The sequence below is a fragment of the Papaver somniferum genome, chromosome 6 (genome assembly GCF_003573695.1).
Source record: "Papaver somniferum cultivar HN1 chromosome 6, ASM357369v1, whole genome shotgun sequence".
Classification (NCBI taxonomy): domain Eukaryota; kingdom Viridiplantae; phylum Streptophyta; class Magnoliopsida; order Ranunculales; family Papaveraceae; genus Papaver; species Papaver somniferum.
Genome location: NC_039363.1, coordinates 29663885 through 29689588, shown reverse-complemented (window position 1 = coordinate 29689588; position 25704 = coordinate 29663885). Strand labels below are relative to the sequence as shown.

General features: G+C 38.8%; 1 protein-coding gene and 1 pseudogene across 1 annotated transcript; both read left to right on the top strand.

The window, feature by feature from the left end:
* Positions 1-20374: 20374 nt before the first annotated feature.
* Positions 20375-20474, top strand: LOC113292096 (annotated as a pseudogene).
* Positions 20475-24356: 3882 nt separating this feature from the next.
* LOC113290696 lies at positions 24357-25085 on the top strand. Its single transcript, XM_026540278.1, has one exon. It carries the CDS (start codon positions 24357-24359, stop codon positions 25083-25085), a length of 729 nt encoding a protein of 242 aa, XP_026396063.1.
* The last annotated feature ends 619 nt before the right edge of the window (positions 25086-25704 follow it).

Below are 25704 nucleotides of genomic sequence, written 5' to 3'. Positions count from 1 at the left end.
AGGTGAAAGTCATGGCTAGAGATTCTTGAAGGAAAGTGTCTGCGCCGCTGCTTGATGATCTTCTTTCTTGCGTTATTTTTTTCTTCAGTATCTTTTGAATAAGATATTTTTGTGGGGGTTTGATTTCTCTGGTTTTCAATCAACGGGTAATGACTCTGTGAGAGTTTGGGTTCACTTGGTATTTTTCCTTTAAGATGGTTCAGGAATTTTTTGTTTTTTAAAGAAAGATGTTATTTAATTAAAATTGCATGAAAGGGGAAATTGCTGAAGGAAATACTGAAAGTAGAACGCTGGAGGAGAAGGTAGCACAACATTTTGGGTATTGAAGGGCTTGAGCCATCACGAGTGAATCGTCACGCCTTCCAATTTGTCATCATTGATGAGTTTGCAGTAATCACCCAAGATAACATCTGCCACCAGATATGGCTCGTCTTCCTTTTCTTTAGGCGAATCAGGTTGAGCGGCTATCTTCACTGTTACATCTCCAACTTGAAACGAGGTCGTCTTGACTACCATATCTCCAATTTGAAACGAGTTTGGGAGTTGTGCAACCACTTGATTTTTGAGCTCGTCATCTTTGACTGCAGAAGCTTCCAAATTTTTGACAAAGCTCTTGAAAGGCCCAGCGTCCCATTCACATCTCTTAATGACGCCCGGGTTGATAACTGGACCGAATCCCCATGCCCGGCCGAGAGGAGAAGTGGCTGGGTGCAGAAAGGGTTTTTAACCAGACTTACTTGTGTTCGGAATCTGCGGATGAATGCCGACGGGATTTCTCCAGATAATTGAGTTACATTGGTAAGTTATTGATACGGCAACATGTAATCTTCAAAGATGGACGGTTGGTTGGAAATTCTTTCGGGTATCGACACCGGCAGAGGGGATACTCCCAATTTCGCTTTGTTGCCGTGTACCCATGAGCTCCCCAGAATCATGTCGTAATTTGAGAGTTCTTTGACAATGTGGAATTTGCCACGTGTTAGAGCGTCTCCCACCTTAATTTCGAGGTTGATGTAGCCATATGCGTCTATTGATTCTCCTTCCAAGTTTTTGACCACGATTGGGGAACGGGTAACCTCCTGCTTTGAAATTCCCGCAGCTCTCAGAGTTTTGATAGCAACGATGTTAAAGTCAGAGACCGCGTCGATCAATGTGTTGTCAAGCTCGGCGTCACGCAGATAAACCGTGGTCAGCAGTCCCAGTTGTATTTTCCAGAGCCGCTTCCCGAGAGAGTTTAGGATTCTGGCATGGTTTCTTCAATAGGAAAAAGTCGCTTGCCCGACACGAATCGATTAAGGGATGTACATATATCTTGACGCTGCGCCTTGGAGAAATAGAGAATCTCGCATACATGCTCCATGAAGGATTGCACGGTTTTGTGAACAGAGTCCCTAGAGAGCATGAAACTCCTGACTGGAAGAGGATCTCTGTGAACTCCCTCATTGCCCAGTTGAATTTCCCCTGCCTCCACCTTTTCTTTGAAAATACGCCTAAACCTATTGCAGTCACTGGTCGGGTGATGGACAAATTTGTGGTAGCGGCAATACTTAGGATTTGCCATTTCATATTCAGTTGGTGGACGCCTGATAGGAGGCATCTTGATGGCATCATCTTGGATCCATGCTTCCAAGATTTCAATTACCTCTTCAATTGGGAATGGGAAATATAAGGCATTTTCTCCGGATTCTTGATATTGCGCAAGAGCCTTAGCTGTGGTCTTTCATGGTGGAGCCGCCTGATGTGCTGGCATTGTGCGCTTGGGTTGCTGTTCTGCCGCTGGAGCCTTCCTTTTTCCTCTTTCATTACCATGCTCACATAGGGGACAGTGTTATATTGCTTGCTGATGAGACGTCTATTTCCTCGAGTTTTGCGTGCGTCTTCAACCTTGGATGGCCTGGTTCTTTCCAAGAATGCTGGCGTTGTTGTGGCCGAACGTTTAGCAGCCTCATGAAGTTCGAAGAACGTATGGAATCACAGATTCTCCAGTAAGGCACGATATATGGGAACCATACCATTGATGCAAGAATCTACTAATTGTTGTTCGGTCACATTTGGTTCGTTACAGTCCAGCGTTTGAATCCTGAATCTTTTGACGTAATCATTTGGATGTTCATTGTTTCGTTGAAATATCCTTCCTAAATCTGAGAAGGTAATTTGCTCAGACACAAAGAAGTACTTCTTGTAAAAATCCGTAACCATGTCACCCCAGTTGGATATGTTGTTTGGTGTAATGTTGTTGTACCATGTATATGCTCTTCCGGTAAGTGACTTCCAAAAATATTTCAAGTGGAGAACATGATTTATTAGTTCTCTCCCAAGGATTCCAAAAATCGAGAGACATGTTCACGCGCATTACCGGTACCGTCATACAGGGAGAATTGAGGAGAAGAGTATCCTCTCAGAACAGGAATTCTTTGTACTTCAGGAGGATACGGGGGTTGATACTGATGCATGTCCGCAGAATCGCTTTTGTCTCGGTTTCGAAGAAGTCTTTCCAAATCTTCTCGTGTGACAAAATTGGATGATTGATTCCTCTCCGCTGGAGCTCCTGAACGAGTCTCTTCATCTACAAAGGTGCGCCCTGCTGAGTTATCGGAGCCAGGAGTATTGAAGGTGTTCCTCGTTGGCTCTGTTTGGCGTGATGCATGTGGTAGCCGCTCCGTCAGTGTTTTGAGGAAAATAAGCACTTCCTTCTGAGTCGAAGCCATGTCCGTCTAAGCTCTAGCGAGGACCTCATGTCTTTTCATCAAATCAGCAATGGTAATATGGGATCGTACTCTTCTGTCTCCTCCATTTTCTCGTCCTGATGGTGGAGTAGCAGCAACTCTGGTGACGGTTGGAGGTGTCACACTTGAAGAAACGTTAGGGGTGGCGGCAGCGGCCATAGCTTTGGTGACCGGAGGTGTAGCGCCTAAAGGAACGTTTTCCGAGCCGTTGGTGTTGATAGGTGGCATATTAATGACACTGGAAGGAACGTTAATACCGAGTGTATTTTCAGCGCTAGTGTTTTCAGGGTTTGTTGCTGATCTGGACCTGAGTTCTACCATCTTGAGATCGGGATTGAAAAAATGAAGTTGGAAATTGGAAATTGATATTGCAACCGAGAGATTAATCTCCCACTGTGGTCGCCAATTGTTTGAGGATGAACACTTTTTCTACCGGTTTTGGTAATTTTGGGTGTGTGGATGAGAAACGAGTCTAGACCCTAAACAATGCACTACATAGGAGTACTTTTGATTCGAGAGATCAATCTGTACAATCCTGGCCTAAACCAAGAAATGTCCGTTCCATGCTTGCTTCAGTCACAAAGTGAGGGGGAAGTGTTGGTCTTAGGGAGGGAAGCAAAGAAAGTGTTGAGACCAGAATCGTTTGTTCTGAAGGTATGGTTGTTTATGACTTGTATCTAAAAATAGAACTGGCTAGCAGAAAGGAAACCTACCAGGTGATTTCTAAATACTGTATTGTTGCCGACCAAAAACTTGTTGTTTGGTGGAAATAGGTGAAACCTATTTATACAAGTCATAGTAAAACGTACCCTGGTCTCGTAGGAAGAGGAAACGATTGAGTAGTGGAAGAGTGGAGTAACGTGTAACGTCGGAATTTATGCTTCCATGATGAAGGAAACGTTTACACCATTACTTCTTGCCACTACTAACCGCCTTTATTCATGACACTTTCTTGTAACGAGCGTATTGCATGCTGCACGATGTAAACCGCCAGACCAATACCCTGATGAGTATCCCCCAGTTTGTGACATGTTTGATGTCTCGAGTGTTTTCGTGGAAAACATGTAGCACTTTGATACGTGTGGCAAGTTAAAATCAAGAGGCTTGCTGCAGGAAAATATCATGTGCTGCTATTAGGCTTGCCTTGGCTGGTCGCCTGAAACTTGCCACAAGCCTGCCGGCTCGGTGGCGAACTTTGATGGTTGAGATTACATCTCATGATGAAGGGTAGATGTCGATTATGGCTACCTTCTGTTGGCGCCTGGTAATGTCGCAATGGCACCTTTGGTGCATGACAGCAGCATTGCAGCATGGCTTGGCATGGCTCGTGCATGCCAGTGACACGATGGTGCAAGTGGCGCCTGGCTTAGCCATAGCCACTAGATTTAGGCGGTTGGTCGCTTAAAACCTGCCACAAGCTTGTCAGCTCGGTGGCGAAATTGGATGGCTGAGATTGCATCTCATGATGAAGGGAAGTCGTCGATTATGGCTACCTTCTGTTGGCGCCTGGTAAGGGCGCAATGGCACCTTTGGTGTATGCCAGCGGCATTGCAGCATGGATGGCATGACTCATGCATGTCAGTGGCACGGTGGTGCAAGTGGCACCTGGCATAGCCATGGCCACTAGATTTAGGCGGCGGGTCTCCTAAAAGTTGCCACAAGTCTGGCGATTTGGTGGCAAACTTGGATGGCTGAGATTTCATCTCATGAGGAAGGATGGCCATTGATTATGGACATATCTCGTTCTATAGCAAAGTGGCGCCATTGGCATAGTAGCGCCTGGCGTAGCCATGACGTAGCGACATGCCAGTGGCATAGCCGTGGCGTGGCCACGCCTGTGGCATTATAGCATGGCCAAAACTAGGATTTGGCTCTGTGACCAAAGTTAGGTGGCGGCATGGCCAAGGCTAGGGTTTGGCGGCGTAGCCAAGTCTAGGGTTTGGCACCTTGGCCAAAGTTAGGGCTTGGCGGCGTGGCCAAGGCTAGGATTTGGCGCCGTGGACAAAGTTAGGGCTTGGCGGCATGGCCAAGTCTAAATTAGTTCGTGGCATGTTGTGTACTATGACCAAAAATTAGGTCTTCGGCTAATGCTATTGAAGCAAAAGTCTTGTTTCGATCATGAAATCCTAATTGGACTCCGTTATAGCATTGGCCACGAACATAAAGTGGATTAGCACGTAGTGACGTCATTTGTGGCACATTGGCATGTTACTGCGGCAGAGTGGCATGTTGGCATGTTACTGCGGCAGAGTGGCATGTTGGCATGTTACTGCGGCAGAGTGGCATGTTGGCATGCCAATTAATATGTTGTTGTGGCAAGGCGCGTTTGGCTTGCCAGTTAGTATGGTGGCGCGCCAGGGTGCATTTGTCCTTTAATGTATGGCGGCAAGTTTAGAGCGACTTGATTGGTCAAGAAAAGGGGTCGGCCATACATAAGGCGCAGCCATACCTCTAGTGCTTGTGGCGCGTTTAAAGTGACCCGATTGGTCGGTAGGAAGGAGAGGGGTCGGCCAAGCATGGGCGTGGCTAAACTTCTGGTGTGAGTGTGGCGGCTTTAGAGCAACCTGATTGGTCGACGAGAAATGGGGCCGACAAGTATGGGCCCAGGAACAACTTATGTGCATGTGGCGGGTTTAAGGCGACCTGATTGGTCGAGGGAAATAGGGCCGGTTTAGGATGGGGCGTGGCTAATGGAAAGTGGCGCCAGCTGGCCTAAGGCGTGGCCACGCCTACTTTGCTGCCGCGACTCCCTGTTTTCTGATTCTGGGAAAGGTTTTTCACCTACTGATTCATGGCGGATTAATTACCTATTTTTCCTAGGCTTACTTTCGACAAGCAAGGTCTGGTATACCGCGCAAGGCGCGAAAGTAATTGGTTGAATTCTATGTGTTGACACATAGTTCTTTAAGTTCATTGCCAGAGAGCAGCATGCTTTCTGATTGAATACCTTATGCAAAGACCTTATCCTTGATATTTGGAAATTCGTGCTACTCTGCTGCGAGTAAACACAAATTGTCATGCCATATCAACATTAAGGGTTCAGCCGGGGGAACATAGCATAGAAAGCATTCAAAGAAACTTATACTAGGTGAATATAGGAAAGGCACCGAAATTTACAGAACATCTGGGATGGTTGCTACATGCGCCAGTCTGGATAAATTTCATATAAATATACTGAACGGCTCAATAAATATGCCAGTGGAGAGGTTAACACTCATGGCTCTGTTTCCTTACAGAGTGACGTCACATCAGATATAAGGTTTTACAATTTTAACCCTAAGCTAAAAACCACCATCAACAACTATAAAGTTCATCCATTTACTTACATATACATCACTATAGGCTACATCAATAAAATCAAAGTTCAAGAAAACACCCAAATTTTAGAACCCTAATGTTCGAATTCTTGAGGAACAATATCTTACTGGTATTGGTCCTGATTCCTCCATAATTGAATCTAAGAAATCAACTGGATCCTGCAAAAAACATGCAAAATCATTTTAGTAAACCCTAGGTTAAACATAAATCGTGTAAATCAAGTAAACAAGTACATAAATATGATAAAATGATACCTTTTAAAAGTAATTAGATGTTCACTTATTTATTTCGTCTGTAAATGATACCTTCTAGTTTACCTTAGCTAACACTGACAGGTTACAACTGAGTTATGATTAGACTCTATGAGAATAAGGAGGAGAATAAAAAGAAGGATAAAATTAGATTATACTAGAGATTATGATTCATGATTTGATTTTTGAACACATCTTGATAACTGAGATCGATCGTCTTTGATTTCTGTTCTGTGAACTGAAGAAGGAGGCGAAGAGAAATGAAGTGAGAATTAGGTCGACGATGTATTGATATTACTACTTAGGTTACGAAGGGTGTAGATTAAATTTTAGGTTTTAATCTAACCGGTTTTCCTATGGTTTTTGGTTCGATTTTTGAGGTCAAACCAAACCAAAACCAATACTATCGGTTTTCCACTTTCTACACCATAACCAATCCATTAGTAAATGGCTCGGTTTGGTTTCCTCATAATCGGTCTGGTTCCAATGGAAAACCAAAACCATGTTCAGACTTATTATTGTCTGTTGGTCGTGCTTCGAATCACAAGCACCATGCATAAAGTTTTGGTTGAACAAACATTATTTCATTTTATTTTTTATTGTTACATTCTCTTTTATATTGCGGTCAATTCTATTTTAACGGTTAAAACCATGATTTATATAATTGGGCACTATAGGTAGCAGGGTACCGTTTAGGTGATCCAGCGTTTATGATCATGTTTTCCTAAATAGTATCGTATCATCCTCAAAATATTGTATCTGTTTTTATCAATCGTGCTAAAAACAACCAACTACATCTTTCACAATACTATGTTATTCATATTGTAAATACACATAACTAATATTGTCCACGACTATTCACAAACACTCACCACTATAAAATCACCATCTCCACTATTTTTTCCACCAGCACAAGTATTATCGCCTCCACCACTCACTTACACCCGTCACCATTTCTACCAACCACTCTTCTTACACTGCCACCACTAATCTCTATTGATATACTCTGTTTCTAAAAACAGCCTTGTTTGGTTTGTACAAAGACTAAGAAAACTAATTATCGTAGTCACTTTTTCATATTTTTTCATAATTTGTCCTTGGTCCCATTCATTTGATATTAGTGAAAAGAGGAGAGAGAAATGGCATCTTTCTGTGTTAAAAGAGAAAAAAAACAGAGAAAAGTGGTCCCTTTATGGGTAGCTAGTAAACTCCAGCCTATTTCTTTTTTGACATATCCAAATAAGAAAACCAACATATTTTTTATAAACAAAGAAAGTAATTTTTATTAGTGGAAATATATATTCATTAGATTGATTAAAAGTACATTTATAATGAAAATTTAATGAATCATCCCGTATGAGCAATTAATGAAACATTAATTAATAAAACACTCATAATGTTTTTTTAGTTGAATAAACCGCGTCCATCGATTTATCTTCTCCCTAAACAAATTTGGACCTCTCTTAATCTTGCCTAACTTGTTTAAAATTTGTTTTGTATTCTAGACTACGGCACCGGTATAAGTTAGTTTGTACTTCTTCTTTTTCTCTGATGCATATGAATTAGCTTTTGGTAATGCATCTAAGTGTTGTATGGTTAAAAATAAATGGACTACCTGATCTAAATTTCCCATCGATCCACCCCCGACAACCAAAGTACCACTTCAACGTGCAGAAAGAGTCAACGGTAGCCTATCCTAAAGTATCTTTTAAGTTGGTGGGAATACAGGCTTGGAGCATGTGTTGTCAATTTATAAAGTATTTATCGGAGTCTCTTCAAAAAAAAAAAAAAGTTCTTGGCCTAAACAATTCGGAGGAGTGTGAAACCTTTGCCTTAAAGAACGCATTTGTGGAATGATGCGTTCGACCAAGTGATTAAATTTGTCTGTTTCATGTTCTTTTTATTTCTTTGCACAAATTCGTCTTCTAATTTATCTCACTTTTCTTTTTAATATCCAGAATCATTGTTCAACGTCTCCACTGACAGAATCAATCTGTCAGAAATGATTTCTTACTATTTCTCAATCGTTCTGCCATGAAAAACAATCATGAACAAGACTTAATCCCTACATTCTAATGGCGTTTTTGAATTAAGTGTTATTCTTTAGAGTTTTTTCAAAACCATTGATATTGTTTCTCCCTCAACTGCTCCCATAACTGCATAAAACCGAAACAATAACTGCTTTTAATCAGTTCCTCTTGAACTTTTCTATATAGGCCTCTGTGGTTTTTCAATCGTCTCTGCAACACCTTTACTTAATTCTCAACATGTCTTCAAATCAAGAAAACTTTGAATCAAACCTACACAATGACTTACTGCAAAACTTTGCAAATCTCATGGCGCAGGAACATTCATCTTCAAGAATCAACATCAATAATTACTTCCCAGGATCTAAGTTAAACCACAATATGTGTTTGGTCCTTAAAATCATAACCAACAAATCACTTCAAATTTCAACTGTTAGAGAAATTCTCCAAAATTTCTGGAAAACTAACCATCCATTCTACATTTATGTCTTTACTGATAATACCTTCCTAATCAAATTTGATTCTCGCGCTGATACAGAAATGATCCTGGATGGAATTCCTTGGATCATTAAGATGATCTCTATGCTTTAGAAAGATGCATCCTGGGTAAAATTCCAAGAGATTATAAATTCGATACAGTCGAACTTGGTCTGCAAATCCATGGTTTACCTGTGGAAAACTTGAGCGCAATGTATGTTTATGAGTTTGTTTCTCATATTGGAGAAACTCGTCCAATCCCAATTTATGAAGCAACTACGTGGGGTAAATTTGCAAGAACAAAAACTCATATCAATCTTAACCATCGCCTTCCTCAGGCTATTCCATTCCCTTTGCCAAATAATCCGAAGTATGAAGTCTCCATCAAGTATGATCGTTTGCCAAAGTTTTGCGTCTTCTGTGGATTTATTGGACATCTAATGCTTAACTGCCCTAAGGTGAATGATTGCAAGGATTACATTTTCCAGAATCACCCAGAACATCTTCATCAGCAAGCATTGGAAATGATCAAGCCTATATATCATCCCTCAATTAATGTATCTGCAAAGGCTAATATCAATGAAATCCCAGAATTTAAAGATATCTATGTTGTTGGTAAATCGCCGGCGCCTGGTTCAAGGGGTAATACTTATTTTTCATCTGATCAAGAATGATTCAATCCATAACTCTAAGCATAGATTTGAAAGAACAAACTTGGTGATGGTTATCAGAAAGAATGTCGTGTTAGATCAGATATTGTTGTTCTCAATAATTATACTCAGGATGGAAATTTGAATTCTCAAAACAGTTCTAGATTGCATTCATCGTATGCAGTGGATCAACAATTTGAGGAAAATCGGATGAATATGTTACTATCTAGAGGCAAACAGATTATTCAGGGTAATTCATCTAACAGTGGGATGATATCAAGGAATGAAAACATATCTAATCCTACTAGAGTTCCAGATCATGACCAGATTATTGTAGAGGGTCCTATTTATCTTCACCCTATTGTGGCTTATGCAAAGAATTATCCAACAGGGGGTTTGAAAAAAGTGGTGGCTAAACCTCCTCCAAGAACTAATTCTTTCAATGAATGGAAGATGCAAGCTAGGCTTCAGGGACAATCGTCTTCTACCATAGTTGAAGAGTATAATGGTGGACAAGGCTCGAAACGAGGCCAGGATAATGATTACATAAGAAGGAACTCTCCTCAACCTAAATTTCAAAGAAAATCTATCTCAAAAAGTTCAACTGACAATGGTAAGGCAGCTAATCCTCAAATTTCGCAAGATAAATGTTGATTCTTTCTTGGAATTGTTGGGGTTTGGGGAATCCCCCAACAATTAGAGCACTGAAATCATTCCTCAGAGGTACTAATCCTTCGATCTTATTTCTTTCTGAGACCAAGATGTCTGAACAAATGTCATTACAGCGTGTCTCTCAATTTGGGTTTCAAAATCACTGTATAGTTGCATCTGTGGGGAGAAGTGGAGGCCTTTGGTTGTTATGGAAAGACGATATTAACATTGAAATAATTGCTCAATCTTCAAATCTCATTCATGTTACAGTTCTTTCTGCTAATTCAAGTCATCCTTGGCACTTGTTCTGCATCTACGGCCCTCCAGTTTCTTCTAAAAGATCTAATTTCTGAAAAAACATGTCATCATATACTCAACAATTTGATGGTCTTAAATGTTTATTGGTGATGCTATAGCTTCCAGTAATGAAAAGTTTGGTAGTCCTCCTGTTTTAAACTCCAATATCTCTTATTTTAAGGACTTCATTCAACAAAATCACTTGATTGATTTGGGATATAAATGACCTGCTTATACTTGAACGAATGGAAGAAATATAGAAGGTTTAATTAAGAAACGTTTGGACAGGGTTCTAGCAAATCCTTAGTGGTGTATTGGTTTTCATAAGGAAGCAGTACTTCACTACCGAGAATTGCCAGTGATCACGCCTCAATTCTCCTAAATACATGCAGAAACGTATCAAGATCTCCGCCAGACTACAAGTTTGAAGCGCTATGGCTCTCTCATCCAGAATTCCTTGAAAAAGTAGGGGAGTGTTAGTCTCAAGAACCTGAATATGATATCCAGTCAAAATTGAGAAAGCTGAGTTCTATTTTAACTCAATGGTCCCGTAAGAGAATACGGTGTGTTAAGCATAGGATTGTTATCCTTAAATCCAAGCTTTTGAAAATTCACTCATGGAGACCTACAACCGCTAATATTGCAAAGGAAAAATTGGTGGCAGCTTAGTTGAATGATTATTTGATTATGGAGGCTACTTATTGGGATCAAAGAATGAAGCAGCAATGGCCAAAGTATGGAGATAGGAACACTAGGCACTTCCATCTATCAGTTCAACAAAGAAGAAGGAACAACACTATTACTCACCTCCAGAAAGAAGATCAATCTTGGATTACAGATCATGGGGAAATATCAAGAACAATGGTTAACCATTTTCAAGAGTTATTTCGTCAACCAATTACTCAGTATCTCCCTCAATTTACAATTCAAGGTCAAGCAGTTTCTAACTTGAATAATGATGCAATCTGTAGAGTTCCAACACAAGAAGAAATTTGGGTTGCGCTGGTTAAAATGGGTTCTTTTACTTCTCCGGGTCCTGATGGTTACCCACCAATATTCTACAAGAGATGTTGGGGTATGATTTGTAATGATGTTGTCAGTTCAGTAAAAAACATATTTGAATATACAATGTTTCCTGATCTTTTAAATCATACCAATATTACCTTGATCCCTAAGATAAAAAACCCTTCTACCCATCAGATTTCCGTCCAATATCCCTGTGTAATGTCCTCTATAAGATTGTCTCAATTTTTTTTATCAAATAGAATTAAACCATATCTTGATGAATTCATATCTTGGTCTCAAAGTGCATTTGTTCCTGGACGTCAGATATTAGACAACATCATCATTGCAAAAGAATTGCTTCACTCCATGAACAATTCAAGAGTTGTAAATGGACATTTTGCTCTAAAGGTGGATATGGCTAAAGCATATGATAGGGTAAATTGGAGGTTTCTTGGGGATATGCTGAGAGTTATGGGGATATCAGGTATCGCTCATTCTTTAATTATGGCATGTGTTTCAACAACCTCTTTCTCTATCAACATCAATGGAGCTTCTCAGGGATTTTTTAGAAGTGAAAGAGGAATTAGTCAAGGATGCCCATTATCTCCTACTCTCTTCATAATTTTCTCTCAAGGTCTTTCACTTATGATGCATCAATATGAATCTCAAGGTCTATATCAAGGGTATAAACTAAACAGAATAGCTCATACAATCTCTCATTTAATGTTTGCAGATGATTTGTTCTTTTTTGGAGAACACTCAAGAACTAATGTCCACAATCTGATAAAGCTGTTAAAAGAGTATGCTGAAATGTCTGGGAAGATTACAAACTATGAGAAATCTTCTATCTACTTCAGTAAGGGAATTTCTAATTTGAGAAAGCAAACTACTATTAAAGATTTAGGAGTTAAAGAAATGTCATCAGATGACAAGTATTTGGGTATTTATCCTCTTAAGTCAGATTTCAGAATTCCAAGTTATGACTTTCTTGTTGACAAATTTGGTGCAAGATTACCAGGCTGGAGATTTCATTTTGTGAACTCGGCAGGTGGAACAGTTTTATTAAAATCAACACTCTCTTCCATTCCAGTTTTCTTTATGGGTATATGTTTACTCCCAAAGGGTGTAACTAACGAAATTGATAAGATTCAAAGATGTTTTTGGGATGGTCATTCTACTGAAGATAAAAAGCTGCATTTCATCAATTGGTCGAAGGTTTTCGTGGATAAAGAATTTGGAGGGCTTGGAATTCGTAATATTGAACAAATAAACATAGCTCTGATCTGCAAACTTGTTTGGAGGTTTCTGGAGAATGCAGACGCACTGATATGATTTGTAGATAGTGGTAAAAGTGGTTCGATTCTCAGACTTGTGAAGGATATTAATTAGACTTAAATTCTAATATTAAAATTGAAAACTCACTAAAAATTATAGCAAACTCAATCAAAGATGATATCAATACTAAAAGAAACATTGAGGCTAAGATTCCACTATTTTCCAAGTTCAAAGTGATTAAACCAATACTTATATTTCTGCAATTTTCTTGTTTAATTTGATTCTAAAATATTGCAACAAGTAGATTTTCAAAAGTAATAATTGTAAATACCAAGTATGAAGCATCAAAAGTCTTAAAACTAAGCATACTCCATCAAAATAGATCACAATCACTCAAATAAAAATCATATTCAATAACAGTTCAAGGAAAATAATCATAAAATTATTGCAAATAAGAAGATAAAATAGAATATACCACTTTTTGTTGGAAAAATAGCTTCCTCTATCGCCTCAGCAATGGGGTTTATCTCCTCATATTAATCATGATCTCAAAATGTGTGTTTGTTGCTCAAAAGATGATCAAAAGAGTGAAAAGTAATAACACAGAATGTTTGCAATAGTGTATTGGTGTTGCAAAACAGCTGTTACAATGGAACTGTTACAGAAAAACTGTTGCTTTGTCGCTGATTTTAAGACCCTAAAATAAGACTGCCCTGAACAGCTTAATGTTCTTCACCTGTTAAACAACGACACTGTTCTGCGACTGTTTACCGAGCGTCAATGTTCTTCGCGTTCTTCTTCTTCAGCAGCAGCAGCAGTAGAAACAGAGTTTGGTAAAGCTCTGATTTCTTCTTCTCTGGCTCTCCTTAGGTTCCCAAACTCTCGATACCTCTTCTATATGACCCAAGACATCTATTTATATCAAAAATACCGATTAAATCTCTCCCAAATCTTCCAAAATCTCTTTCCTTCTCTTCACGGCCAAGTTGCGGCAATTTCTTGTTTTAGGATTTCTACGCGTTTATGATCTTTCCTTTTTATTCTAAACTCTTCCTTAGATAGATACAAATCTTTGGGAAGGTTTACAACGTTTTAATCTCTCTAAAATTCCCTAAAACAGGTCACACACGTGACTTTCCATATTTTTTTGTTGTGAGAAAAATCCGTCGATTGAGCCCAATCTAATCGATTTAAACACCCATATCAGATTCCTGGACCCATAAGGAGTCTATCCTATGAAAATCAGTGGTTTAATTGACCTCAAACTCCTCCAAATCACGATTGCCAAAACTATTTTTTAACTGCACTTTTTCCCGCCAAAATCCTGGTTTTTGAATGTTGAAGATGGTTGCCCCTTATCCAGAGTAGGGGTGCGATTAGCAACTGCCTGGAAATGGGATGCCCCTTAGTAATTAGGTTACCCCTTATCCAAAGTGAGAGTCCGAATAGCAAATGTCCTTCGGGTGCTTTCCGACAACTTTTCGAGCCAATTTTTTCCAAAAATGTTTATTAGCCAAAAATACCTACAAATAAATAAAACACCATAATAAGTACAAAAATGAGCCCTAACAGTATATAGAATCGCGACAAATCGGACACAAAAATGTGTCTATCAAATACCCCCAAACCTATTATTTGCTAGTCCTCTAGCAAAAATAAAATGGAAATAAAATCCTAACTCACTGTCGCAAGCATCGTCGATTGCATTTAGCATATGCAATAAGCCTTTAAACCCCTAGGTGTCCCTAGTGGCGGAGTGTTGTCTCCGGAGGGCTTATCAGAGGTATACCCACAAAACCTTTATACTCCTGACCCTAGCTATCTACACAGAACCTTGGAAGGCACTAAAGAATCTCCTTGGTTGGCATACTTATTGACTACAGGAGGAAGTACCCAGATGCGAAATTCCAATTGTTTTACACGAGTTTGAACTCAAGCATACTAAAATTCATATGAAGTGACAGAGCTCTACTCAGATAGTCGCACTATGGACATCAATATCCGGAGTCAAAACTAATCACATGGATAGATCAAGAAGATGGATATAGAAAAACATAGATGGTTTTGATGTTTACTAGGTTAACGGTGTTTCTCATATCTGTCTGAAGGCCTCCGCCAAAATGAACCTATCCTAATGGACTGAGATACTAGTCTGACTAATATCAACACACTGGCATATACAAGGGAACCAGTGATGGATAATCCTAACTCTAGGTCAACACAACTAGCATATACAAGGGTTCCAGTGGTCGACTTTATTGAATTTATTCCAGTTGGTCTGATGGTCTGGTCTCTTTTTTTTATTTTTCCTTCTCTTTTTTTTTTTTCCTTTTTTTTTTTTTTGTATCTCAATCACTCTAATTCACCCTAGCATTGGTAACAACTTGAATCGTGAGCCCCACCTAATCACTTAGAGAAACATAGTTTAAAAACAAAACAAAATAAAAACAGAAGTGAAAAGGACTCAACGAGATATGGTGAAACTATCATGTTATTTCTAACACCTGAGCTATGTGCTTTTATGAATAGACTCTTTAGATGTTGCCATCTAGTCAGATTGGTTCCTCAACTCCTACAACCAAAATGCTTCCATCCACTTAGATTGGTTAGTTCCATCCTTAATAGGGATAAATTTCTAGGATCTGGAGTTTATTTATTGCAACGAAAAGGTAACAAAAAGTTATACCCCACCCCCAAACTTAAATCTAACATTGTCCTCAATGTTTCTAATCAAAGAACAGTACCAAAAATATAAGTAACATGAGAAAATGGTAAAGAGAGAAGTCGGAAAGATAGTACCTGGGTGAAGTGTAAACAATAACCTACAAAAATATTATACAACATACAAAATCGCCTTGATGGTCAATCAAGGTAAACAGGGTCCTCCAGAGGGACCTCCTCAACATCACCTGTAGGAAAAGGCTCTAAAAAGGGCTTCAATCGCTGACCGTTAACCTTCGAAGAACTACTACCATCTGGTGTCTCAATCTCAACAACACCATGAGGAAAAACTGTACGGACCACAAAAGGACCGGTCCACTGAGAGCGCAACTTCCTGGGGAATAGATGCAAACGAGTGTCATACAGAAGAACTTTTTGACCTGGAGAAAATGACTTTCGTAAAATATTCCTATCATGCACAAGTTTCATTTTGTTCTTATACTCCTTAGCACTATCGTATCCATCTCTACGAATCTCGTCCAACTCATTGAGATGGAGCTTTCTTTGAGCTCCTGCCTTTTCAAGTGAAAAGTTTAAGTTCTTAATATCCCAATAGGCTTGATGCTCTAACTCAACAGGCAGGTGACATGCCTTGCCAAACACTAAACGATAAGGTGACATTCCAATGGGTGTCTTAAACGCAGTACGGTAAGCCCATAAGGCATCAGTAAGCCTCGACGACCAGTCTTTCCTATTTGGATTAACTGTTTTCTCTAGAATACGTTTAATTTCCCTATTGGAAACCTCTACGTGACCACTAGTCTGAGGGTGATATGGGGTTGCTACTTTATGGGTAATACCGTATTGTTTCATTAAAAGAGAAAACGGTCTATTACAAAAGTGTGAACCTCCATCACTAATTATAGATCTCGGCGTACCAAAACGTGTAAGTATATTCTCTTTCAAAAACTCGACTACGACCCTGTGGTCATTCGTTTTACACGGAACCGCCTCGACCCACTTAGACACAGTCTACAGCGACAAGTATGTAAATATAACCAAACGAAATAGGATATGGACCCATAAAATCAATAACCCACACATCAAAGACCTCAATCACTAAAGTAGGGTTCAAAGGCATCATATTTCTACGGTAAATGGTTCCTAACTTCTGGCAACGCTCACAAGAAACACAATGACTATGGGAATCTTTAAACAACGAAGGCCAGTGAAATCCACCCTGCAAAATCTTAGCAGCAGTCTTCTTAGCACTAAAATGACCCCCACATGCATGTTCATGACAAAAGGAGATAATACTATACTGGTCACTCTCAGATACACATCTCCTAATAATCTGGTCCGGACAATACTTAAACAGATAAGGATCGTCCCAAAAGAACTGCTTAACCTCGGCTAAAAACCTAGAACGATCTTGCTTACCCCAATGTTGAGGGATTCGACCAGTAACAAGATAATTCACTATATTTGCATACCAAGGTGATTGGGAAACAGAGAACAATTGTTCATCAGGAAATCTTACCAAGGTGATTGGGAAACAGAGAACAATTGTTCATCAGGAAAGCTATCCCTTATAAGAAGGGAATCACTAGGGGAACTAACAACTAGCCTAGACAAGTGATCTGCTACTACATTTTCTGCACCCTTTTTTTCTCTAATGTCTGGGGAAAATTCCTGTAACAATAGGATCCATCTAATCAATCTAGGTTTGGTATCCTTCTTAGATAAAAGGTATTTCAAAGCAGCATGATCTGTATAGATTATGATCTTAGAACCTAATAGGTAGGACCTAAACTTATCCATGGCAAACACGATGGATAAAAGTTCCTTATCGGTAGTTGTGTAGTTCATTTAGGCATCATTCAGAGTTTTGCTAGCATAATAAATCACATGAAGTAATTTATTTTCCCGTTGTCCTAAAACGACGCCTATCGCATAATCTGAAGAATCACACATAATCTCAAAGGGTAGGTTCCAGTTAGGTTCCTGGACTATCGGGGTAGTAGTGAGTAAAGTTTTAAGCTTCTTAAAAGCCTCTAAACAAGCATCATCAAAGACAAACTTAACATCTTTTGCAAGCAAATTGCAAAGAGGTCTAGAAATCAAGCTAAAATCCTTAATGAATCGACGGTAAAAACCTGCATTCCCTAGGAATGACCTAATATCTTTTACGGTTTTTGGGACCTGTAAAGTCTTAATAAGGTCAACTTTGGCTTTGTCTACCTCTATATCCTTCGAAGAGACGACGTGCCCTAATACAATTCCTGATTTAACCATGAAATGGCATTTTTCCCAATTAAGCACTAATTTTTTTTCCTTGCACCTAGTCAACACTAATGTCAAATGATGCAAGCACTCATCGAAAGATGAACCAAACGCTGAAAAATCATCCATAAAGACCTCTGAGAACCGTTCTACCATATCAGAAAATATGTTCATCATACAACGCTGAAAAGTTGCAGAGGCATTACATAGCCCGAAAGGCATGCGTCTATACGCAAAGGTACAAAAGGGACGGGTAAAAGTGGTTTTTTCTTGGTCTTCTGGGGCAATAATGATCTGATTATAACCGGAGTAGCCATCTAAGAAGCAATAATGACTATGTTCAGCTAATCGCTCTAGCATTTGGTTGATAAAAGGAAGGGGAAAGTGATCCTTCCTTGTGACCTTGTTCAATTTCCTATAGTAAATACAAACACGCCATCCCGTGGTCACTCGGGTTGGGATTAATTCATTATTATCATTCTGGACTACAGTGATACCTGATTTCTTGGGGACAACCTGAACAGGGATGACCCACTTACTGTCTGAAATTGGGTAAATAATACCCGCATCTAACAACTTAAGCACCTCTTTTCGAACTACCTCTTTCATGTTAGGGTTCAGCCGACGTTGCATCTCCCTATAAGGTTTGGAGTCTTCCTCTAAATGAATCTTATGTATACACACAGTAGGACTTATACCCTTAATGTCTGGTATAGTCCACCCTTAAGCTTCCTTATTGACTTGAAGTACATTTACTAGCCTACTTTCCTGATCACTATCCAAGTTGGAAGCTACAATCACAGGTAAAGCCTCAGATGGGCCTAAAAACACATAGTTTAGAGTATCAGGTAGCGGTTTAAGGTCCAACTTTGGAGGCTCTTCTAAAGAAGGAATTAGGGTAGTCTCAGAAACTAGTAATGGTTCGAACCTAGCTTTCCATCTATCAGTGTCTAACACAGGGGTAGAATCTAATAGAGCATTCACCTGTTCAATAGTACTATCGTCGTCAAAATCTAAACCGAAATGGGATAGACAACTTTCTAATGGGTCTTCAGACAAGATTTTTGGTAATGACACCTGAACTAAGGCTTCTATCATGTTCACCTCCTTAACACATGTGTCATATAGCTCATGAGGTTGCTTACTGACATTAAAAATGTTCATCTCCATAGTCATATTGCCAAAAGATAAACTCATCACACCATTTCAACAGTTAATGATCGCATTAGATGTAGCTAAAAATGGGCGACCTAAAATCACAGGTATCTGGTTCTCTGGGTCAGGGACATGTTGGGTATCTAGGACCACGAAATCCACTGGATAAATAAACTTGTCGACCTCTATAAGAACATCCTCGATAACACCTCGAGGGATTTTAACAGACCTATCAGCTAACCGCACTGTCATCTGAGTAGGTTTCATTTCACCAAGTCCTAGCTGTAAGTATACATGGAATGGCAGTAAGTTCACACTGGCTCCTAAGTCAAGTAAAGCTTTTTCTACCCGGAAGTTACCTATTGTGCAATCAATGGTAGGAGAACCTGGGTCTTTGTACTTTCGAGTTGTGGTGTTCTGAATGATTGAACTTACGTGACTAGCTAAAAAGGCTTTCTTATGGACGCTAAGTTTTCGCTTTCGCGTACACATATCCTTAAGGAATTTTCCTAATTGCATCTAATAAGGGAAGGTTTATGGTAACTTGCTTAAAAACCTCCACTATGTCATTAAAGTTCGATTCCTTCTTTGTTGGTACTAATAGCTGAGGAAATGGGGCTCTAGGCCTAAAATCAGACCTTTCAGGAACCGAATTCACATCATCAGAAACTTTATCAGTCTCTTCAGCTACTGGTCCTGAGAGGTGAGATCCTGAGGGGTGAACTACAGTATGTTCACTATCGGGCATGGTTACCTTATTGTCTACAACTCTACCACTTCTAAGGGTTCTAACAGCATTCAATTGATTCGATGGTTTTGCACCTAATTCATGAACTCCTCTAGGGTTGGGTTGTGTTTGACTAGGAAACTTACCTTTTTCTCTCAAAGAATCACTTATCAGACCAACCTGGGTTTTTAACTCGGAAATAGCCTGACTATTTTCTTGTCCTATCCTGTTACTAGCTTGTAGACTCTGTTCTACGGATAACTGGAATTTTGCAGTTTGCTGAGTTAACAAGGCGAGAGATTCCTCTAAACTTAGGATTTTCTTATCTGACTGATTCTGAAACTGAGCTAGTCCTGAAGGATTCTTAGTATAGCCAAAACCTGGGGGAGCATTAGAATTACTAAACTGACCTTGACTTTGGCCCTTAGACCACGAAAGGTTCGGATGGTTTCTCCAACCAGGATTATAGGTTTCTGAATATGGGTCAATCTTTTGACGGTTATCAAATCTAGTGTTATTATAAAGAGCATTGGCCTGCTCTTCAATATTCTGGCCTTCCCAAAAAGGCTCCACTCTACCACTAGTCTGGCCCACTTCTAAGGCTTCTAACCTTTTTGCTATAGCAGCAATTTTGGCATCTGATTCATAGCCTCCTTCTACCCTATTAACGTTTCCTCTACTTAAAAGAATTGTTTTCTGGGGTGCCCTACTATTTTCCCATTGCTGGGTTTTTTCGGCGATTTCATTAAAAAATTCCATCGCCGCATCAACAGTTTGGTTTTCAAATCCACCAGTGCATAGAGACTCAACCATGGTCGTTGTGGAATAATCTAAACCCTCATAAAGGATCTGAACTAGCCTAACCTTTTCTAAACCATGATGAGGACACTGGGATAATAAATCATTGAACCTTTCCAAATACCTATATAAAGATTCTCCCTCTTGTTGTGAAAATGTGCATATTTGCGTCCTAATAGACGATGTTTTGTGCCTAGGGAAAAACTTATTGAAAAAGGCAGATGTAAGTTGTTCATATGTCTCAATTGACTCGGAGTCCAAACTATACAGCCACGACTTGGCCTTATCTTTCAGGGAAAATGGGAATAACCTAAGTTTCAAAGCATCATCATCTAAGCCTCTAATTCTTAGAGTACTACAAATTTCCTCAAAATCCCTAACATGGTAATAAGGGTTTTCATTTTCTTTCCCTAAAAAGATTGGGAGCATCTGTAAGGTCCCAGGTTTCAGTTCATAGGGTGCCTCCGTTTCAGCTAACTTAATACACGAAGGACGGGTAGTCCTAGTTGGATTCAACAAAGCTTTCAAAGTTGCCATTTCTGGCGCTATCGGAGCAACAGGATTCTCTCCTCAGTCAAAGAACGTTCAAAAACAGACTCTTCAAAAGCCGGACTTTCTAGATTAAGGTAATCGAGACGCTTCGAACTACTAGGTTTCTCTTTAACAAATCTACCTAGTGCGTCTCTTTTACGTTCAGGCATACAATAGAATTTTCTAAATTGGAAGGGTAAGCAAACACAGATCAAGGCCGACTCAACCAAAAAACCTATTGATTTCTAGCAAACAAAAAGCATGATGGCTCCACTTAGATTGTTTCTAGACCAGCTTCTAATCCTTCGAACGGGAATTCGTTACAATTTAAGCAAACCCCTCTGGAATCAATCCGAGTTAACGTAAGTTGAATAGAGGCGAGGGAAGCTCGGTGGAGCTTTGATACCCAAGGCCTCACCGGTATTACAAGGCGGCGCAGTCACGCATTCAACTTACAGAAACCGTCAAGAACTTCGAAGTATGCTTAAAAGAGTAACCAATATTTTTCGAATGACTTTCCTGTTAAGCTCGTTACCCTATCGGTCTCGTTCTAGTCAAAATTTTAGGCTTAGGTTCGCGTAGGTTACATGTTCCTAAAGCGGGCAAGAAGAGAACGGTGATGAAATCCGAACCCTTATCTTGTATGGCCAGGCCTTGCCCTTTACTAGAAAAATAAATGTCCGTATTCAGTCCTCAACATATATGCATACGAAGGAGTCCAGTAACTCGCTGACAGGGGATTCACGAGTGTTTAGAATCTTACCTCCCGTTCCAGACGGGGGATGAATCGGTTATAGTCGACTCGGGCCACTGACTCCGATGTTTAGTGTACGAACCCAAGGTGCAGAGACAATATCGTAATTGTCCTCCTTCTCAGCAAACAATTTATATTTAAAGTACCCTTCCGTAGGGTAATAAAAAAAAATAATGTCCCAAAGTACAAAAGTCCAAAAGTCCAAAAAAATAAAGAAAAATTACAAAAATAATAAACCCTAATACAGTTTTTTTTTATAAGTAAAATAAACAAACCCTAAACTAAAATTGTCTAAAATAAAATTGTCTTCTTTTTCGTTCTTTTTGCTTTAATCTTTAGATCCAAGTCTTTATGAAATTACCAAACTCCTTGGCTCAATTTTCTTTATGATCCAGAACCTGTAGACACAAGATAAATACCCAAAAACATAAAAAGGACAAAAATAATAAAACAAATAAAAATAAATAAATAAATAAATCTAAAACCCTAAAAACAAGTCCACGTCGGCGGCCCAAAAATTGATGTGATTTATAGATAGTGGTAAAAGTGGTTCGATTCTCAGACTTGTGAATGATATTAATTAGAGTTAAATTCTAATATTAAAATAGAAAACTCACTAAAAATTATAGCAAACTCAATCAAAGATGATATCAATACTAAAAGAAACACTGAGGCTAAGATTCCACTATTTTCCAAGTTCAAAGTGATTAAACCAATACTTATATTTCTGCAATTTTCTTGTTTAATTTGATTCTATAATATTGCAACAAGTAGATTTTCAAAAGTAATAATTGTAAATACCAAGTATGAAGCAACAAAAGTCTTAAAACTAAGCATACTCCATCAAAATAGATCACAATCACTCAAATAAAAATCATATTCAATAATAGTTCAAGGCAAATAATCATATAATTATTGCAAATAAGAAGATAAAATAGAATATACCACTTTTTGTTGGAAAAATAGCTTCCTCTATCGCCTCAACAATGGGGTTTAGCTCCTCATATTAATCATGATCTCAAAATGTGTGTTTGTTGCTCAAAAGATGATCAAAAGAGTGAAAAGTAATAACACAGACTGTTTGCAACAGTGTATTGGTGTTGCAAAACAGCTGTTATAATGGAAGTGTTACAGAGAAACTGTTGCTTTGTCGCTGATTTTAAGACCCTAAAATAAGACTGCCCTGAACAGCTTAATGTTCTTCAGCTGTTAAACAACGACATTGTTCTGCGATTGTTTACCGGGCGTCAATGTTCTTCGCGTTCTTCTTCTTCAGCAGCAGCAGCAGCAGCAGAAACAGAGTTTGGTAAAGCTCTGATTTCTTCTTCTCTGGATCTCCTTAGGTTCCCAAACTCTCGACACCTCTTCTATATGACCCAAGACATCTATTTATATCATAAATACCAATTAAATCTCTCCCAAATCTTCCAAAATCTCTTTCCTTCTCTTCACGGCCAAGTTGCGGCAATTTCTTGTTTTAGGATTTCTACGCGTTTCTGAGCTTTCCTTTTTATTCTAAACTCTTCCTTAGATAGATACAAATCTTTGGGAAGGTTTACAGCGTTTTAATCTCTCTAAAATTCCCTAAAACAGGTCACACACGTGACTTTCCATATTTTTCTGTTGTGAGAAAAATCCGTCGATTGAGCCCAATCTAATCGATTTAAACACCCATATCAGATTCCTAGACCCATAAGGAGTCTATCCTATGAAAATCAGAGGTTTAATCGACCTCAAACTCCTCCAAATCACTATTGCCAAAACTGTTTTTTAACTGCACTTTTTTCCCGCCAAAATCCTGGTTTTTGAATGTTGAAGATGGTTGCCCCTTATCCAAAGTAGGGGTGCGATTAGAAACTGTCTGGAAATAGTATGCCCCTTAGTAATTAGGTTACCCCTTATCCAAAGTGAGAATCCGAATCACAAATGTCCTCCGGGTGCTTTCCGACAACTTTTCGAGCCAATTTTTTTTCCAAACATGTTTATTAGCCAAAAATACCTACAAATAAATAAAACACCATAATAAGTGCAAAAATGATCCCTAACAGTATATAGAATCGAGACAAATCGGACATAAAAATGTGTCTATCACGCACCTTGGGTTAAGTTATTGGTGGCAAAATATATTCAAGAAGGATCTTTCTGGAGAATTGAAAAACCTGAAAAATGCACAACAATATGGAGCAGTTTACTAGAGGTTAGAAATATTCTGGAAAACAAGGTTTTCTGGCAGATTTCAAATGGAGAAAAGGTGAAGATTTGGGAGGATCCATGGTTGGGTCAAAACATTGAACACTTAATCAACATGCCGGAATCTACCCCTATTAACTTCAATAAGGTTGCGGATTTGTTCATTCCTTATACTCGAGTATGGAATATGGAGTTACTAAATCAACTTTTTCACCAGAACTGCTCACTGTATTTCGTCATTGTATCTCAGTGAGGATGACAATTCAGAAGACACTTTAATTTGGTCTTGCACTCCTTTAGGTAAATTCTCTACAAAGTCATGCTATAAACTTTTGATGAGCAATTTTCCATCTAGTTCTGTATACAGTGCCTTCCCGTGGAGAAAATCTGGTCTTTTTCGAATATACTTCCCAAGATTCATTTTTTCATCTGGAAACTCTTAAACAATGGAATTGTGGTGAAAGCAAACATATGCAGATTTGTTAGCAACATTTCTACTTCTTGCACGTTCTGTTCTCAACATGAAGAATCTGTTGTTCATCTATTTTTTGAATGTGAAAGGTCCAAGTTAGTTTTTAACATGGCTGGTTTGGAATATGATTGCTCTTACCCAGATGCAGATGTACATCATATAATTTTAGATTGGATGGATAATAACATGGATCTTAATTTCATTAGATGTGTGTGTATCATTTGGAATCTGTGGAAAACTAGAAATGATATAATTTTCTCTAGAGGGAACTTTGCAACTACAAAAATTATCAAGAAGGCTACACAGGATTTTGAACTTTGCATGGAGAACTATTTAGGTACTCGTATTTCTCAATCTTCATCTCAGCAATGGTCACCACCAGCTCCTCAGTATGTAAAAATTAATGTGGATGCAGATTTTATTCCTAACAATGGTGCTGCAGGAGCAGTGGCTCGTGATCAGAATGGTAATTTTCTAGGTTGTACTTCAACAACATTTATGGTAACTTCTTCATTATTGGCAGAAGCAATGGCTTGCAACTTGGGAATACAGTTGGGTCTCAGATTCAATTTTAGTAAAATAGAGATTGAAGGGGATGCCGCTAATGTTACTGAGGCAGTTCTGGGTGAAGTAAGAAACATCCCTTGGAGCATTCGTTCTAAAATTTTAAAAATCAAGGATGTTGTACACTCCTTTGAGGATGTAAAGTTTCAACATGTACCTAAAGATGTCAATTTCTTGGCTCACTCTTTATGCCAATATGCGATGCATAACAATGTAAATATTTGGTGGAATGCAAATTCTCCACCCTCTTGTATTTCTTCAAACCTCAATTAACTGAGGTATTCCAATAAATTGGGCTCTGTTTGAGCCCTTCCTCCTTCAAAAAAAAAAAATTTCTTTGCACAAATGTTAACATTTTTAACCGTACACAGTGCAAATAACCAATTTGCTATTCAATATCTAGAATTGAATATGAGTTCTAAGAAAAAAATTGAACACAGTGCAACATTAACCAATTTTTAGGTCTCAACTACCATCATCAACCACATTTTTGCATCAACTACCATCTCCAAGTGAGCAGTTCCTAATATTGGTGGCATCCCTTTTTCAGATATGGCGATATTTAGTCTTATCAACAATGTCAACATAACCCTGATACCATTGACATCTACTGTCACTTATGAATATCCTCCATAGCCGAATGGCATAAACGTATAGGGTTTTGGTGCAACCTGCAAAATCAATAGAAAGCTCATTGTTATCTATGCTGTGAATGATGTCTGATTACATCCCTATTTCATCAAAACTCGAAACCACAAACATATAAAACCAAATCATTCTAATCAACTTGAATTTCAAACTTAGATGATATAAAGGGGGAATGATTACTTCCATTAAATTGGGATAAAAATAGCGACTGCTAGCATCAGAAATACTTTCTCCTTAATTCATT